Source organism: Vombatus ursinus, unplaced genomic scaffold, assembly GCF_900497805.2.
Source record: "Vombatus ursinus unplaced genomic scaffold, bare-nosed wombat genome assembly UNPS02014880.1, whole genome shotgun sequence".
Lineage (NCBI taxonomy): Eukaryota > Metazoa > Chordata > Mammalia > Diprotodontia > Vombatidae > Vombatus > Vombatus ursinus.
Genome location: NW_020954658.1, coordinates 457,767 through 476,387, shown reverse-complemented (window position 1 = coordinate 476,387; position 18,621 = coordinate 457,767). Strand labels below are relative to the sequence as shown.

Here is an 18,621-nt window from a genome sequence, read left to right as displayed (position 1 = left end):
CTAAATTATCAGGCAGTTGTGAGGATCAAATGAGATAATATGCATAAAACATTTTTCTCACCTTAAATAGCTATATGAATGGGAACCATTATTAGGTGAGGGGTTTGCAAATCATTTCAAATGAAGAATGGTCAAAAAACTAGGAATAGCTAACCAGGAAAAAAGACATGAGATTACATGAAATGATAGTTGTCTAAAGGGCTATCATGGGGAAAAGATGTTTGGCTTATACTATGTTGCTCCAGAAGGCAAAACTGTAATCAACATTTACAAGTGACTGGAGACAGGGGCAGATTTTAGCTGAACATAGATGGGTGACACGGTACATCAAGCTGGATCCAGGACATGGCACTACACTCAGTCTTCAAAACTATAAATTTTCAGTGATGGAAAGCACACTACCTTATATGATAACACACCTTAATTTGGGGCGGTTTTTTGGAGTTCACTTTTTTCTACCCATTATAACACATTTATGTATTTATATAATTTTATGCATGTAATGCAATCAAAATGGTTTAAATGTTCGCATATTTTCTAATATTTAGAGCTGTCCAATAATAGCAGGTGCTGTCTTTTGAAGTAATGAACTTCCCTGCCATGTAAATGGTTAATCCAGAATTGGTCATTTAGGAAGCTGGTAACATATCCTTGATCAGACTCTATGTATCATGCAAGTGATCCTTGCTGCTTTATGACAGAGTGAAGGGAAACACCAAAGAAATTTGTAACATTTCACAAAAATTCCATTTTGCAAAGCAAAAGTCTGTATTGAAATTCACAGAACACAGTAAGGTGAGTGGATGATGGGAAGGACAGTTTATTTCTCCTTAGTATAGCTTGAATCTCATTGTCATAGATTTAAAAAAGAGACAATTTTTCATTTTGTGTTTGATTCTAGTCTTTTGTCATGTGGTGAAATTAATTGGGAAAAGTCATCCAGTTTAGAGAAAGAATGGATTTCTTATGAAATCATACTCTTGCAAAGTTGGAAGGGATTTTAAAGAACAGCTAAGGATGAAAAGCCAGGAACATTCAAGTATACCATCCCTTGTTAGGGTATAATGAAATATCTCCATTACATGATAATTAAATGTACTGAAGAAAAAGATCCATGTGTCTTGTCTATAGATCTTTCAAGAGAGAATAACATTTTGTGATTGACAAAATAATCCTACTCTAAAAGATAGAACCAGTACCTCTGTGCAGTCTGCAAATAAAGTTAAATAATCCCTGAACTTGCAGAACAACCTATAAGTCAAATAAAATCTCTGTCTTAATATCTCTCTTCATTAAAGTATATTTTCCAACAATGATTTTAATAAGTTATCCCAAAAGTCTGAGCGCAGTTATAAGTTTTGCTTAAAACTTAATAAGACTGGGTGCAGCTAGGTGTTGCAGTGGTTACAGCACTGGCCCTGGAGTCAGGATGAACCTGAGTTCAGATCCGGCCTCAGACACTCAATAAGACTTTTTGGACACTGTACATTAAAAAAGCAAAAAAAAATCATAATAAAAATTATAAAGTTTTGCCACAATAATTTTTTTTAACACAAGGAAGGAAAATGCACAAGATATTTATTTGAGCCAATGTAAAAGTGTCAACAACATGTTTTGGCACAGTGAGGTACTCTTGGAATCAGCTTGAGGAACATTGGAATAGAGCATGTTTTGAACATAGCTCCAGGATTAATGCACTAAAGTTGATGGACACATGTTTTATAGTAACCAGGGTGAAATTGAATCATATTCTTCACATATTAATTAGAATCTTGAGAAATTTTCTTAAAATTCATCAACTGGTTGCTCAGTCTCTTGACTGCCACCCGCATGTCTTTGTTCCTGAATGCATAGATGGATGGATTTAAGACAGGGGTAATAATAAAATCAAGAATAGCCAGAAATTTATCCACTGGCATCGTAGGGAATGGCCAAACATAGACAAAGATGCATGGGCCAAAGAAGAGGACCACCACACTGATGTGAGCTGACAGAGTAGAGAGAGCCTTGGACAATCCACTAGAAGAGTGCTTTTGAACAGTGACCAAAACGTAAATGTAGGAGATGGATAAGAGAAATACAGTGCCAATGGAGATGAAGCCACTATTAGCAGTGACAATGAACTCCAACTTATAAGTGTCTATGCAAGCCAATTTGATGAACCGAGGAAGGTCACAGTAAAAACTGTCAACTTTGGTAGGGCCACAAAAAGGCAGATTTACCACAAAAGCCAACTGGGTCAGTGAGTGTATTAGACCAATGGCCCAAGCAGACATCTGGAGAAAAAAGCATGTTCTAGGGTTCATAATAGTCAGATAGTGGAGAGGCTTACATATGGCAATATATCTGTCAAAGGCCATGGAAATGAGTAGCACCATCTCAGTTCCTCCCATTAAATGAATGAAGAATATCTGGGTGATACATCCTTGGAATGATATGGTTTTGTGCTCATAGAAAAGGTCAAAGATCATCTTTGGAACTACAACAGTGGAGAGACACATGTCAATAAAGGAGAGATTAGCCAATAGGAAATACATAGGAGACTGTAGTTGAGGGTCAGAAGTCACTGTGAGTATAATGAGGAGGTTTCCCAACACAATGGCAACATAGAAGATGAAGGAGAAAACCAGAAGTAGATGCTGCATGGTCCAAGAACTAAAGATTCCCATGAACACAAACTCTGACACCACTGAGTAATTCAATTCATTCATCAGACTGACTATGATGGCACCTGGAAGGAAGAAAATGAGGAAGAAATCAGAACAGTTGTTACAAGTTACAAGTGTTTTATATTAAAATTCTAATATTCCATACAGTATATGAAGTTGCAGAGGTAGAACCAAGATGATGGAATAGTTGTAAAAAATAATAAAGTGAGCTCTTCCCCAAAACTCATTCAAACAGATCTAGAAAAGGCACTAATTGAATCCTGATGTGATAAATCCAAGAAAAAGTCACAGTAAATTTTTTTGCTAATGTTGCCAGAGAGAGACAGAGGTATGTGGACAATAGCTATGTTAACCAGGAGAGTCTTGTGCTTGACCCATATTCATGACCCCACAGACTCAATTCAGGGTATTACAAAAGTAACAGATGCCAGCTGGTAGCTTTGTAGCCCATTGCTCAGTTCCAGGTCCCAGATCTAGGGGAAAATGAAGAGGAAACTTGCACCTAGGGGTGGAGTTAGTTCCTTAGTAAGGAGCTCTGGGTGATGTAATTGCTAAGAGAGAAATAAGTTCAAAAGCAAGTAACAACAGTGTGGTACAGATTCCTGCATCACAGCGCAGTTTCAGTTTTAGCAATAAGCCCAGCCTGCTGAGTAATAACCAAGATGAGAATACCAGAAAAAAGAATAACCTACAATACCATTATTCTGAACCAATGGATTTTTCCCGATAGCTGATGGGGGCTGAATCCAGAAGGAAGCTACTGTCAGACCCAAACCCAGGGCAGGAACTTGCAGAGCTCAAACTAAGGAGGCACCAATCAGACTTTATTCTGGTTTAGACCACATTGGAAATCCTGAGATCTTGAAATAATGATCAGTATCCCCTAAAAAACAGCAATAGGACCAACCCAGACCTTCCTTCCAAAAGTTCACAGAGCCTAGCCCAAATATCGAGTCTGAATTTAGGAAGCAGGATAGAAGAGTAAGAAAAGAAAATCCCACCACAAAAAGCTATTTTAGTAATAGAGACGCTCAAGACATAAATGCAGAAAAGAAGCCTCAAACACACATACATACTGAGAGACAGAGAGAGAGAGAGAGAGAGAGAGGGAGAGAGAGAGAGAGAGAGAGAGAGAGAGAGAGAGAGAGAGAGAGAGAGAGAGAGAAAGCTTAGGTACACCTTCAACTAGAATTCCTGGAAGTGATGAAGCAAGAATTTTTGATAGAGTTAAAAATATTTGTATTGATGAAATGAGAAAGCCAAAGAAAAAAGTACCTAAAATGAAAGCTACAGAAGAAAGAATTTTAAGTAAATTAACAACTTGGGACAAGAGTTATAAACCTTGTCCAAACAACAACAAAAAAAAAAACTCACTGAAAACTATAGTAGACCAAATAGAAGCCAATGATTCTGTGAAAAAGAAATCAAAATCAAAAGACTAAAAAAATTAATAGAAAATATGTTATCTCATAGCAATAAGAACTGACCCAGAAAAAGATGGAGGAGAAAAAATTTGAATAATTAGACAATTGAGTCTCACAACTGAAAAAAAAGAGCCTAAACATCACACTTCCATAAATCTTCAATGTCCAGGTCTCTTAGAACCAGAGAGAAAAGTGGAATTAGAAAGAATCCACTGGTCACCTCCAGAAAGAAACCACAACCCCCCACGAACATTATAGTCAAAATCTAGAGTTTCAGGTCAAAGGAAAAATACTTCAAGTTTCCAGAAAAAAAAAATAATGCAAGTACCAAGGAGCCACAATCAAGATCACATACTATTTAGCAGCTATCATATAGGAATGGAGAGCTTAAAATACAATATTCCAGAAGGCAACATATGTAAGCATATAGTCAAGACTGACTTACTAAGGAAAATTGAGTATAATTCTAACAAAGATGAATGAACCATTAAAGAAACAGAGATTTTTAAATGTTTCTCATAAAGAGGCAAGATCTATGTAGACTTTGTGAAGTTTAAACACAAGAGTTGAGAAAAACAAAATTAAACAAAAAGGAACAATGACAAAAGACTAAACAAACATGAACTGCTTACTTGAAGTTTATGACATAAGCCCCTCTGAATTCTATCATCCTTAAGAGTCGCAGAGAGACTCTAATTAGAAAAGGTGTGGGAGTTATTCCATTTTCTCAATGACCTTAAGGGAAGAATGGAAACAGAGAAGAAAAGAAATACACTGGGGGAGAGAATAGAAAGGAATATTAGGGAAAGTTATCTCAAATAATCTGAGTGCACAATTAAACAACTATACAAACAAAGAGGAGGGGGTTGCAGTAGAGGGGAGTGACTAACAGTGGAAATTCACTCGTCTAAGCTGGTCAATTAGAAAGGAATACATGAATGTACACAGCTGGTTAAAGAAAGATATTTCCTGCAAAAAGGAAATAGGAGAGAAATGGAAGAGGGAGAAGGGGTAAGAAGAGTAGAATAAAGGAAGAGTTAGTCCTAAGCAAAACAAACTCAAATGAAAGGTGTATAAAAATATTTATAGTTCTTTTTGAGGGCAAATAATGGTGATCTGATGGGGTGCCCTACGTTTGGGAATGGCTGAAGAAATTATGACATATAAATGAGATGGAATAATATTGTGCTATAGGAAATTATAAAGGGAATTATTTCAGAGAAAACTGGGAATCATATATGAACAATACAGAAGAAATTGAACAGAAACAGGAGAATAATTTATACAATGACAACAAATGGCAGAGACAAACAACCCTGAAAGAATTATAAACTCTAATCAGTATAATGGTGAACAATGATTCCAGAGGATTAATGATGAAAGGTGCTCCCTACTCCCTGATAAAAAGGTGAAGGACTCAGAACAAAGAATGAGACATGTTGTTCTGCACATGGCCAATGTGAAAATTGTTTTGCTTGACTATTCATGCTTGTAATGGAGGACTTTTTTTTCTTTCATTCTCATTTGAAGGGCAGGGAGAGTTGGGGTAGGAGGGAGAGAAGATGAATTTCTACTGAAATATATATATATATATACACACACATATGTGTATATATAAATAATATGAATTCCATTTCAATGTATTTGTTCATTAGGTTACAAAGCCTAATCAGTTCTTTTTTATTTTTACATGGCTCCTGGGGAGTTTAGTAAATAATACATGTATGTCAGTGGGTCCCAAAATCTTGAATTTTCTAATTAACCCTATGAAAAACAACCTCACAGCTAACAAACCCAATTTTTCTTATCTAGTTCAACAAATTCCTTAGCCATGTTTCCTTGACACTGTTCAATATTTTTGCTCATTTACTTCAGGGCCTATCATTGCTCACTCTGTTATTTTTATTGGAGATGGGCTATGAAACAACAATTAAATAGGATTGTGCTGGTTAGGGGAAGTGTGTTTTTTGGGATTCTAATTGGGCAAATGAGATAATGTATTACATATGCTTTGGAAACATTAAAGTGCTATGTGAATGTTATATTTTTTCCTAGCCATCAATAAGAACTTAGTAAATTTTTGCTATGTTCTAGGAACTGTACATAAATATAATCACTGAAAAATCTCTATTCCTAAGGAGCTTATATTCTAATGAAAGTCAGGGATTCTGTGAATGGAGAGAAGATGCCAGCAGTGAGAGACTTTTTGAAAGTAGGATTATCAAGATATGGAAATTAAGGGAATATTAGAATTGAATGAGAGGGAAGTATCAAAGATATCTGCAAAACTGCAAACCTAGATGCCTGAAAGGATGATGTTGCCCTCAACAAAAATAGTGAAATAACTCATTATCCATCTTTCACTGTAATCTTTTCACTCAGCACATATTTATTAAGATCCTAGTGAGTGTGTAGCTTCATGGTGCTGCTAAACTCGACAATTTCCTCAATTGTATCAACCTTCCTTTTTATAAAGCAAGTCAACAAAATACAGTTAACATTTTTAAAAAAAAAAACATAAGAAAAAGGGCTTCAAAATAGTAAGAATATATGATGAAGCATGTTTGAAAGGTCCAGTAGTTCTGACTCCAACACACCAATGATATTTAAAACCAGCTTGTAAATAAATGAGGCCTCTCCCCAAAACCCTAATACTATATTAGCAGTTGTTTGACATCACTACTTGTGTTTCTCATAGTCCTCTCAAACTCAACATGAATGAAACAGAACTCATAATTTTCCCAAATTCATTCTTCCTACATGATTTCCTATTTGTGTTGATGACACCACCATCCTTTCAGGTTCCCAAATAGGAACTTTGGAGGAAGCCTTGATATTCTCTCCCTCAACCTCTATGCTCAATCAATTATCAAATCTTGTCATTCTACCTCAACAAAATCTCTTGCATTGGTCATCTTCTTTCCAGGTTTACAACCCCTCAATTAATTCAAGACTGAATTACCTGTCAGTGATACTGTTGAAAGAGTTTCCTAATTTCCCCCACTAATCCACATTCCACACAACTGCTAAGTTAATATAGGCAAAATGTATCTCTAACCATGCTGCTGGCTTTCTAATATTCAAATCATTATTAATTAGACACATGCAAGTTAAAATAACCTTCAGATATCATTTTATACCTATCAGACTGGCTGAAATGACTAAAGGAGAAAGTGACAAATGTTGGAGGGGATGTGGAAAAATTGGGACACTAATTCACTGTGGAACTGTGAACTGATCCAACCATTATTCAGAGTCATTGGAAATGTTATTAAACTGGTTATATCCTTTGACCCAGTAATATCACTACTAGATCTATTTGCAAAGATGATTAGGGAAAGAGAAGAAGAACCTATATGTTCTAAAATATTTGTAGCAGCTCTCTTTGTAGTGGCAAAGAACTGGAAATTGCAAAGATGCCCATTAATTAGGGAATGATCGAACAAGTTGTGGTATATGATCATGATGGAATGCTACTGTACTATAAGAAAGAATGAGCTCAATGATCTTAGAAAAGCATGGATAGACTTGCATAAAGTAATGAAGAACAAAATGAGCAGGACCAAGAGAATGTTGTATTCAGTAACAACAAGATTGTTTTAAGGACAACTCTGAGTGAATAAGTCATTTTAACCAGTACAGAAATCCAAATTAATCACAAAGGACCTATGAAGGAAGATGCTATTTGCATCCAGAGAAAGAACTGGTAAATAAATGTATGTATAGAATGATTTTGCATTTATATATATATTTATTTACATACAAATATATTTGTGTCTAATAGTAGCCATCTCTTGGGTAGAGAGGAGGGGGAAAAAGCAAGGAAGAAAGTTTTATGATAACTTTATTATATAACTAAAAGGAATAGTAAGTTTTACATAATAGATTTACAATTTCATGCACAATCATCTTTTTTAAAAATTCTACTGCTATGAAAATATTTGTTTATTTCATAAATTAAAAATAAAATTTAAAAAAAGATAACATTTAATGACCTTAGTATAAACAATGATTTTAGGCTAAATTGAAATTTAAAGTTTCTAAGATAAGGTTTTCACCTACCTTTCCAGTTTTATTTTGTAACACTTTTTGTTCCAGTCACACTACCCCATTAGTTGCTCACCATCATGACATCATGACATCTCTTCCCTACATGCCTTTGACTTAATGATAACTGACATCTGAAATGCACTCCCACTTTTCCTCAGTCTCATATTATCTTTATCTTTCCTCCTAACACAGGCCAGATGCCACCTCTTACTTGAAACCTTGCTTTATTCCACCACTTATAAGAAAACTCTCCCTCTTAAAATACTTTATATTGCTATGTACAAATATTTGTATTTTCCATAGCTGTTCTTGGACAAAGTAAATAATAATTTAATTGATAAGGAGAAAAAGAAGTGGAAGGAGGAATTTAGTGTAAGGGAAATTAGGTGGAGATAAAGATGGAGAAAAAAGAAACAGGCTGAAAAAGAAGTTAGAAGAAATAAGAGGAAGGGATCAATGAAACATGCAAGTTTAAACAAAACTATGCATATGCTAAATGACTGATTAGATAAAAATTTTCTTCAATGTTTTTTAAGTTCTGAACATTGATCCTGACTTTTTGCCAAATTTGATGTGCATAGATAAAGTTGCAAATAAGGTTCCATATAATCAGGCAATGTAGAGGACTCTGTTACTCTCCTTAAAAGAGCTTTAAGATATGTAACTCTCACAGAATACTTGGGCTGACCAACTCCAGATTTGCTATCTCTAATTCATTGCCTGGTATATTAACTTCAATGGGTGATCTAGCCCCCTTCAATCCTCCATGTGATCTTATGCCCTAAAACACATCTTGCTTCAGACTTGACCATACTGTCAGGAGTTTATGCAATCTATATTCAATGAGGATGTTACAGAATCACAGAAGCTCAAGTTTGAAAGGCATATAAATCCATCAAGACCAACCTATAAAGATATAGGAAAATTCTACATAGGACCCACAAATGGATATTCCCCCTTTTCTTTTAAAAACTCCAGGACAATTGAGTGTATTACCTCTTATCATATACCAGTCCACTTGTGCTTAGCTCTATTTTGAACACCCAAATGTGATCTGAATAGAGACAAGGATAGCAGGTCTACCACCACCATCATTCAGGATACCCTTTGTTAATGTAAACTAAGATCCTATTAGTATTTTGCTCACAATGTACAACTAGCGGCTTATATGGAGTTCACTGTCTTCTAAATCCCACAGGACTTTTTTTGCAGGAATTATCTAGCCACAATTCTCCCTTTCTGTGACAATTGTTTACCTCAAACACAAGATTTTATCTTCATCCTAATGAAGGTACATTTTAAATTAGATAGCCTATTATGATAGCTTTTTGAGATCTTTCAGCAATCTATCTCTTTGTCACTTTTTGCCATCTTCAAAATTGACAACCTCGTCATCAGATTTGGGGGAAAGATCTCTGGATCTGGAGTTAAGAGATCTGGGCTTGAATCCTACCTCTTTCTAATAATCTGGCAAGGACTTTGTTAAATCAAGAACTTTCCAGTGAAGCATTTTCATTTCTACATGTCCCTTTTTAAAAATTTTTCCAAGTTACAACTTTCTCTCTTAGGTCTTTATGTTAATATTTTCACTTCAGCTTATGCTACTTGTTCTACCTCAGTGATCATCACATGTCTCTCTTAATTATTTGTTTCTGTATTGTATACAATAATAGTTTAGCTTTTTAAAATGACTGAGCAATAACACATGGAAGCAGCTGGTGCCACAGCAAACAGAGTGCTGAATCTAGAGTCAGGAAGACCTGAATTCAAATCTGCACTCAGATACTATCTAGCTGTAAGTAATTTAATCAATGTTTGCCTCAGTTTTCTTAATTTTAAATTGCTAATAATAATAGCATCTACCTCATAGAGTTGTGATGATAAAATGAAATATTTATTGTTGTTTTTTTAAAGCACTTAGACTTGTGCTTGACACATAGGATGTGCTAAATAAATACTTATTCCCTAACACACTGAGTAGTTCCTGATGCACTTTTTCTCCACTGCTTTTCTTATAGCTAACAGTAACAAGAATCCTATTGGAATGTTAATACCTCCTGGGTATATGTGTTTATGAGTTTCTCTCTGTGTGCTGTGTATACACTCACTGTACTTCTCTCTCAGTACTCTCCCTATGTGATATTTCCTTCTTTTTTTATCTTTTATGAAAACCTACCTAACAAATAAAACCATGGTTAAAAAAAAGTACTACAAAATGACCATTGGCTCACTTATTTCAAACAATAGGCAATATAGAGGATTACAATAGTCCCTAAATTTTTTTTTTAGTTTGAAGGTTTAACAGGGATATGTTCCCTCTCATTTTAGACTCTATGAAACTGGTGACCAATAACTCTAGAAATCTCATATAATAGTACTTTTAGATCTAGGACCTGATAGTGCAGCCACAAATGGATGGGACCCAACTATACCCACCAATATTTGTATTAATCCTTTCAATTTATGAGAATGGATGATATCTGAAACCTTTCTACTACCTTTGTGATTTAGTTAGTGACTTCTGACCACTAGCCCAATGCTCTTACCTCAAGTCATCTCTTCAGTCCACTCAGATATTCTGTAAGACACATAGAACACGTGAAAAAGAATTTCAATGTGATACAGCATAACATAGAGTAATGAGGTTTATTTTGTTCGCCAACTTTCATCAATAAAGCTCAGACTAAAACCTCAGAGATTGACCTCACACTCCTTAGTTTCACCACAACCACCACCAATGCCCCTTCCCTATTCTCCATCCCAATTTTGTTCTCTATCTGATTTTTATGACTCACCAGACAAATACTAACAGTCTTCAACTTTCTGCATAACCCTAATGTGGAACAAACATGTGTGCTTCTCTCCAAATACTCTTTCCCCAAAATTGAAATCCTCTCCTCAGAACCTGAATTTTCAATATCTTCCTTACCTCTTGGATGCAGATGATCTGTAGGCATTTGCATAGGGTTATACTATTTCCAGACCAGAGCGGCATGATGGCAGGGAACAAGGGAAGTGTCCCCCAACATGGTCGAAAATATACAGTTCATACTTCAGCTCTTTGTTTTATGAAACAAAAAATTTACCTGACTTCAAATGCCATGCACAAACCTACTTGTATCCAAACTCATAGAAATCCTGGCATATCCCTACGTGCCTTATGCCCATCCCCTATGTTACCTTACCACAAATCACAGCAATCTAAAGTTTGGGATAGAGAGGAACTCATTTTGCAACTGAGTTCTATTAGGTCACAAGAGAGTCTATGAAAACTCTCTGAGTCCATCCTCCTGCACCCTTAAATAGAATGGGAGTAGGGGACAGATTCAACCCAAAAGACCTGAAGTCTTCAAAATTTTCAAAGACAGTTCTTTTATGAAAAGGACACCTTAAAGCAGCAGAGGACCATTTTAGTCCCTACATGGGTGTTCTAAAAAGTCCCTAAAACTCTTTGGTGACACAGAATATCAACCTTGTAACATAAATCAAACTGGTGAGAAAAGATGTGCAGGTCACTTGACTTAGCCAAACATCGCAGGGTATTCTTGTGACCACTAAGCTGCAATGTTTTCTTTCAATAGCGATTGAAAGAAAACTAGTCTACAGCTTCTTTCCATTATTTCATCTCTCCCACCTGTCTAGAGTAAGAACAGAAGACAGCAATATTTTCCAAGATTCCTGGTGTGCTCTTAAAGAAATAAATAGTGTCTAGAAATATTGGAACAGTTTGAGTTCTACTCTAACACAGTAATTGGAGATCAATGACCAATTGATGTAGTGACCAACTGATGCAGCCCTGGTGTAAGAGAGGCCATGGTATAACCACCATGGGGATTCTGTCTTTGAAACACTTTGCTCTTTCCCAGAGTTTCTGAGAAAATAATTGTGAAAATTTGGTTCAGAGATTCAAGGAATAGGAGAGGAAAGAATTGGGAATTAGGTGGTGTGATAGAGAGAACATTTGACTAATAGGATTTGACTCATTAGGACCAGGTTCTGCTATTGATTTGCTATATAATCTTGTTGAGGTCAAAGAGCAAACTATATGATGTGTTCAAATCCTGTCTGCCACTTAAACGCTGTGTTCTTAGACACTCCTATAATCCTTCAGGACTTCTCTTTCTCCATCTGTAGTCCCTTCAAATTTATGTTCTCTTATTATCTGCCTGTTTAGAACAGCTACTCAGAATACTATAAATCAATCTTTCACAAGCATTCTGCCCACTTTTGGATACCTTTTTATTATCTTCTTAATCATTTCCACAGGATAAGAAAAAAAAGGCATTCAGCCTTACCCCAAATATAAAAGATGCATTACCTAATGAAAAGATTACTAGTTTCATGCACGCATTTCTTTCCATTTTAATTCTATACTTAATTAACCCCCTCATTGGCATGGTATTAGGCAACTGTGGAAAAAGAAGAGATCAAGTTTAATCATATACAAAGCCAGTCCATGACACACTATGAAGTAAAAATTTGTTTTGGGCATCCCTATATTTTTATCTTCCTTTCCCCCTCTCCCAACTCTTCAACCTATGCATTCATGATGTCCCTTAGTTTTTTAGGTGACCCTCTTAAGACTTTCCTTCTATATCTCACCTTCCCCAAGTAGAACTCTTTTTCCAGAGGACCAGTTTGGTATAGTGGAAATTTCAATAGATTTTCAGTGAGGAGATCTAGTTTACCCCTCCAGATCTGTTATGTAGATGCTCTGTGATCATAGTCAAGTTATTTTGCTTCTCTGGGTGCCAGTTTCATCAATGATATCTAAGATCTCTCTTATCTATAAATATATGAAAAAGCCTATATTCTATGAGCCTATCATCTATAAAACTTAGTAATTAGATCACATAATCTATAAAGTAATTGGTCCCTTTCAAAATATGAGGTTATAATTTAACAATTCTATGATCTTTGATCCTTGACTTCTCCCAACTTTCTCTTCACAAGAAAAAAAACAAAAACATAGTTGTGTTGTGCCTCTTACACACTATTCTCTACTTGCAGCAAATCTTATGAACCCAAATAGTTAATGAGTTCTTGGGTTGCTTCAGGGTTGGTATTAGCCATTCCCCTGAACACAGCTGAATATAACATTAAGTTGTTAAACACGGCCTTTAAGAACTAACTCGCAATTAAAGGGAGACTGAGACTGAGAACTAGACATGGGTAGGCACCTTATGGGGAGCTCTCTGCCAGGAATGAAATAAACACAGGACAAGAAAAAAGAGGAGCTTTCTGGTGATGTGGAAAGACCTCAGAGTTCCATCTCCACTGTTGGACATTGACTGCCAATTTCACTGCATCACTATTGGCTGTCATGCAAGTCCTCATTTGAATAATCCTTTCCAGTTAAGTAAGGTTACCTAGGAGAAGAGGAAGCCATTCCCCAGAGACTTCAACCCATGTCCCACCCACCACTTGCCACCCCAACATTGCTAAACTTTTCAAACCTCTCAAATATCCAAGAGGATTTGAAGGGGACATTATATCATGTGAAGGTATGAGAATGAGAGTAGGTTCAGCAAGGTTTATGCCCACTGGGCTGGGTTAAATTGAGAATACCTCAAGGTAAAGCACTAGGCCCCAGGACAAAGGTAAATGGTGAAAGCACTGGAAATGGAAGAAAAGAGAATGAGATTGGCCTCAACTGGAAGAGTGAGCGTGATATAAGCATTGATAATGGGAGTTATGGAGAGTGGTTAATACAGTATTGTGTGACATAAGAACTATATACAGAGGATCGATCCAAGGGAGGAAGTGGTCCCTTTAAATTTAAGCATGCTGGTGCAAAGCCCCATACAAGTTATTGGTCTGAGCTTGAAGTTCCCTTCCTACTCTAAGAGGCTCTGATTATATGAACTCAGTGGAATGACTTTTATGGTAGGAATTAAAGAGGTCAAGGTGTTAACTACTAGTGCATAGAAAACTGGCTTGAAGTCAGGGAGACTTGAATTCAGTTTCTACTTCTGATCCATGTTGAATGTCAGAGCTTGAGCAACAATAACACTTTACTTCTCTGGTCTCAAGCCAACTCTCAAGTACTAAAAGTAGTAACACAGGTTGCAATCCACACTAGACAAAAATGTTTCCTCATAGGGAACTCTCATGAAATCACAGGTCATCTCCTAGTCTCCCCAGTACTTACATAGTTTACAGGCTTATAAAGTCACTTAAAAATTGGAATATTCATTTCTTCCATTGACATATATAAATAAAGAATATTTGTATCATGCTACTTAGAAAGATGATCTTACATTTACAGAATGTCAGTTATTCTCCTCATGAGGAAAAAGAGATTTGGGGCAGGCATGGATTCCAGCTATCTGACCAAATATTTGTCTTTTGAAGGGCTGATTGAATTTATTCTGTGTAGCTACAGGAGGCAGAATAGGAACCAATGAGTATAAGTTACAAGGAGCTACAGGAAGATATAATTCTATTTCTTATTAGCAATCATTTTCTAATAATTAGAGGTGTACAAAAAAGTGAATGCTACAATGTGTGTGTATGTGTGGGTGTTTGTGTGTGTGTGTGTGAGAGAGAGAGTGCTTCCCATCATAGGAAGTGTTTAATCACAGCTATGAAACTATTTCTTATACTCTAGATTGAGCTTAATAAATTTATAACTTATACAACCTTACCTAGATTTAAAGCAAATATCAAAGCAAATCAAAAGATATGCTTTATAGAAACCTCATCATTCCAAGCGACAACATAACAAATAGAATAAAGTTTAATAAAAGAAATATTTTATTGCTTCACATTATACTTTTAATCTCAATATAAGGCACCAAGCAGAAAGATAAATTTACAATCTTTACATTTAATTAGATATTTCTACATATTTAGGTTATGTCGTCTACCACCAAAAGATGCTTATTGAGAAAATACATTAATCCGGTCAAGTAGAACAGAAAGTAGCTACTTTTAGCATCATAGAATCTAAAATTCGAAAGGGCTTAGAAGTTGCTAGATGTTCCTTTAATTTTTTTTGGCTAGGCAATAGGGTTAAGTGACTTGCTGAAAGTCACACACAAAGTAAGTATTATGTGTCTGAGGCCAGATTTGAACGCAGGTCCTCCTGAATCCAGGGCCAGTGCTCTATCCACTGTGCCACCTAGCTGACCCTAGACATGCCTAACAAGCAATCCCTTCTATAATACCCTTTATCTAAGCTTTATTCCATGGTAGCAGTGCAGGGAGTACCAATAATATTTATTATTCTCTTTTCTATAGCCATGCCAGATGAAAATAGGAGGCACCAACCTACACTTTATGATTGGCAAAATAATCCTATTCCTAAGGAAAGAGTTAGTGCCCATAAGTGGCTAATTAATATGAACTTGCAGATGAATCTTAGAGTTATAACCACAATAGTGATTTATAACTTAAGGAATTCATCCAAAAAGTGTTTGTTTATGTGTTTGAGCAGACAAAGTAGCAGCCAAAATGTGTATTAGGTCATTAAAATGGTCCTCATACCAGTTTAAGGACCACTAGAATAGAGCATACCAGCAGCCAAGCTTTTGGCTTGACAAGTTCATATTGAAATAGGAGAGGGAAGGGAAGAATCAATAGAATTTATAGAGCATTTTAAGATTTGCAAAATGTTCCACATATGTTAGTTCATTTGACTTTTACATCACTGTGATATATGAGCTGTTATTATTCCCATTTTAGAAATGAGAAAACTGAGGTTGAAAGATTTCCACAGCAGGTAAATATCTGAGGCAGGATTTGAATTCAGGTCTTCTTCACTACAAATGTACCACCTAGCTCCCAATCGAAACTGGATTGTGATCTCATGGGTACAGAAAATTCCTGAATGAGGAAACTCTGACCAAAAAAAATTCAGATCAACCACTGCTCTGAAATTCATGGTCTCAGTTGCATAGAGCACTGAGAAGATAAATGACTTGTTCAGGTTCACATAGTCAGTATGTGGCAAAGGGATAATTCAAACCTAACTCTTCCCAGTTTCCAGGCCAGCTTTCTATCCACTACATCACACTGCACCTCATTCATATGTTAAATGGTGGTAATAAGCATGAAGAATATTGTTTCTCTTTATCAATGTTATTTATAAAATTTTCCTAAAACTCACTAGTTGGCCATTCAGTCTCCTCATTGCTGCCTTCATGTCTTTGTTTCTAAATGTATAAATGGAAGGATTTAAGATGGGGGTGATAATAAAGTCAATAATAGCAAGAAATTTATCCACTGGCATTGTAGGGAATGGCCACACATAAAAAAAGATACATGGACCAAAGAATAAGACCACCACACTGATGTAAGCTGACAGAGTAGAGAGAGCCTTGGACAATCCATTCAAAGAGTGTTTCTGAACAGTGACCAAGATATAAATGTAGGAGATGAATAAGAGAAACATGCTACCAATGGAAATGAAACCACTGTTAGGTGTGACAATGAATTCCAACTTATAGGTGTCCATGCAGGCCAATTTGATGAACCGAGGAAGATCACAATAAAAACTGTCAATTTCATTAGGACCACAGAAAGGCAGATCCACCACAAAAGCCAGTTGGGTAAATGAGTGTATAAGGCCAATGGTCCAAGAAGACACCTGAAGAAAAATACACATTTTGGGGTTCATAATGGTCAAATAGTGAAGAGGCTTGCATATGGCAATGTATCTGTCAAATGCCATGGAAATGAGCAGTACCATCTCAGTTCCTCCCATGAAATGAATGAAAAATATCTGATGATACAACCCTGGAATGATATGGCTTTGTGCTCATAGAAAAGGTCAGAAATCATCTTGGGGACTGCAACAGTAGAGAAACACAAATCAATAAAGGAGAGGTTGGCCAACAAAAAATACATTGGGGAATGTAGGTGTCTATCAGAGCTCACTGTGAGTACAATAAAGAAGTTTCCCAGCAGGATAGCCACATAGAAAATGGAGGCAAACACCAAGAGGCCAAGCTGTATGGCCCAAGAATTAGAGATTCCCAGGAACACAAACTCTGACACCATGGAGTGATTCAGTTCATTCATCAGACTAACGTTAAGGTTACCTGAACGGAAAAACAAAAACAAAAAATGAATAAGAACTATCGTAATAAAAATGTATTTCTAATATTTATGTAGTAGTTCTTGTTAATATGAGGGGCTTTTAAATACCTCTTATTCATCAGTATGTTGCAAACTTAATTTTAAAAAAAAAATATGATTCCCAAGGAATATAGTAGTTTCAGTAAATGCTGCATGAATAACTCAGGGTATACTAAACCCTGAATTTCTGTGATCAAGTTGTGAGAAGAAAAGTTGAAGGACAGTGAAGTGAGAACAGACTGCTTCAATTATATCTTGTTAATGTTAATCACACTTTTCTCTTTCACTTTCAAATTCTTCTTTACAAAAGAAGAACCAAAGAGCAACAAAAAAAGAGAGAGAGAGAAAATAATATGAGAATAGTATAAATGGAAATTCACAATTAATGGTCATAATCATAGATGTAGATGGAATTAACTCACCCATAAAAGAAAATAGTAAACTGGATAAGAAAGCAGAATTTACTATGTTGTTTACAAACTTGAAATAGGAATATTAACACAGACTTAAAGAAAATTATTGGAGAATAATTTATTATATATCTAGGGAAGTAAAAAAAGAAAGGGTAACAATCATGATCTCAAGAAAGGCAACAGTGAAAATAGACGAGGTTTAAAGTGATAAACAAAAAGTACATTCAAGTTAAATATATCATAGAGAATATAATAATATCAATAGTTATGTACTTAATGAATGGCATAGCATCTAAATACTTCAAAGGAAATTTAATCAAATTATAAGGGAAATAAGCAGCAAAAGTTTGATAGATGGGGGCCTTAGTGTATCTATCAAACCTTGACAAATATAACAGAAAACATAAGCAAAAAATCTATTCAAACCTGAATAGACTTTTAGAAAAGTTTTATATGATAAACTTCTGACAATTACTGAATGGTAACCAAGACAGAATGCTTATTATTCCTCTGTACATAGGCACTTTGAAAAAAAAATCAAATATATATTAAAGCATGAAAAACTCATAAACAAATGTGAAAAAATCAGATATAGTAAATAGCTCCCTTATTAACCAAAAGCACCATAAAATTGTAGTACATCCAGGGATATTTAATAAAGGATTCATAAAAATGGAAACCAAATAACATAATTCTTGAGAATTGATGAGTCAGAGGACAAACTATTGAAATAGTAGATAATGTCATCAAAGAAAATGACTAAAATGAGATAACATACCAAAACTATTAGGATGCATTAAAAGCAATCCTTAGGATAATTTGTTTTCATCTCTAAGCACTTTGATCAACAAAAGAGACAAAGAGCAAATTAATGGATTAGGCATGCAATTTAAAACAATTGAAAAGTCACAAATCAAGAAATCTTAACTAAAGAAGAAAGTGAAAATTTTTATTAACTAAATTTAAAGCAAAAAAGAAAACAAA

The 18,621-nt window shown here is 35.4% G+C and overlaps 1 protein-coding gene and 1 pseudogene across 1 annotated transcript; both read right to left on the bottom strand.

Moving 5' to 3' along the window:
• Positions 1-1,760: 1,760 nt before the first annotated feature.
• On the bottom strand, positions 1,761-2,717 carry LOC114028352 (olfactory receptor 4F6-like). The gene has a single exon (XM_027842601.1). The coding sequence runs from the start codon at positions 2,709-2,711 to the stop codon at positions 1,761-1,763; it is 951 nt and encodes a 316-aa protein (XP_027698402.1). The 5' UTR covers positions 2,712-2,717.
• A 13,512-nt stretch (positions 2,718-16,229) lies between these two features.
• LOC114028349 lies at positions 16,230-17,167 on the bottom strand (annotated as a pseudogene).
• Between the last annotated feature and the right edge of the window lie 1,454 nt (positions 17,168-18,621).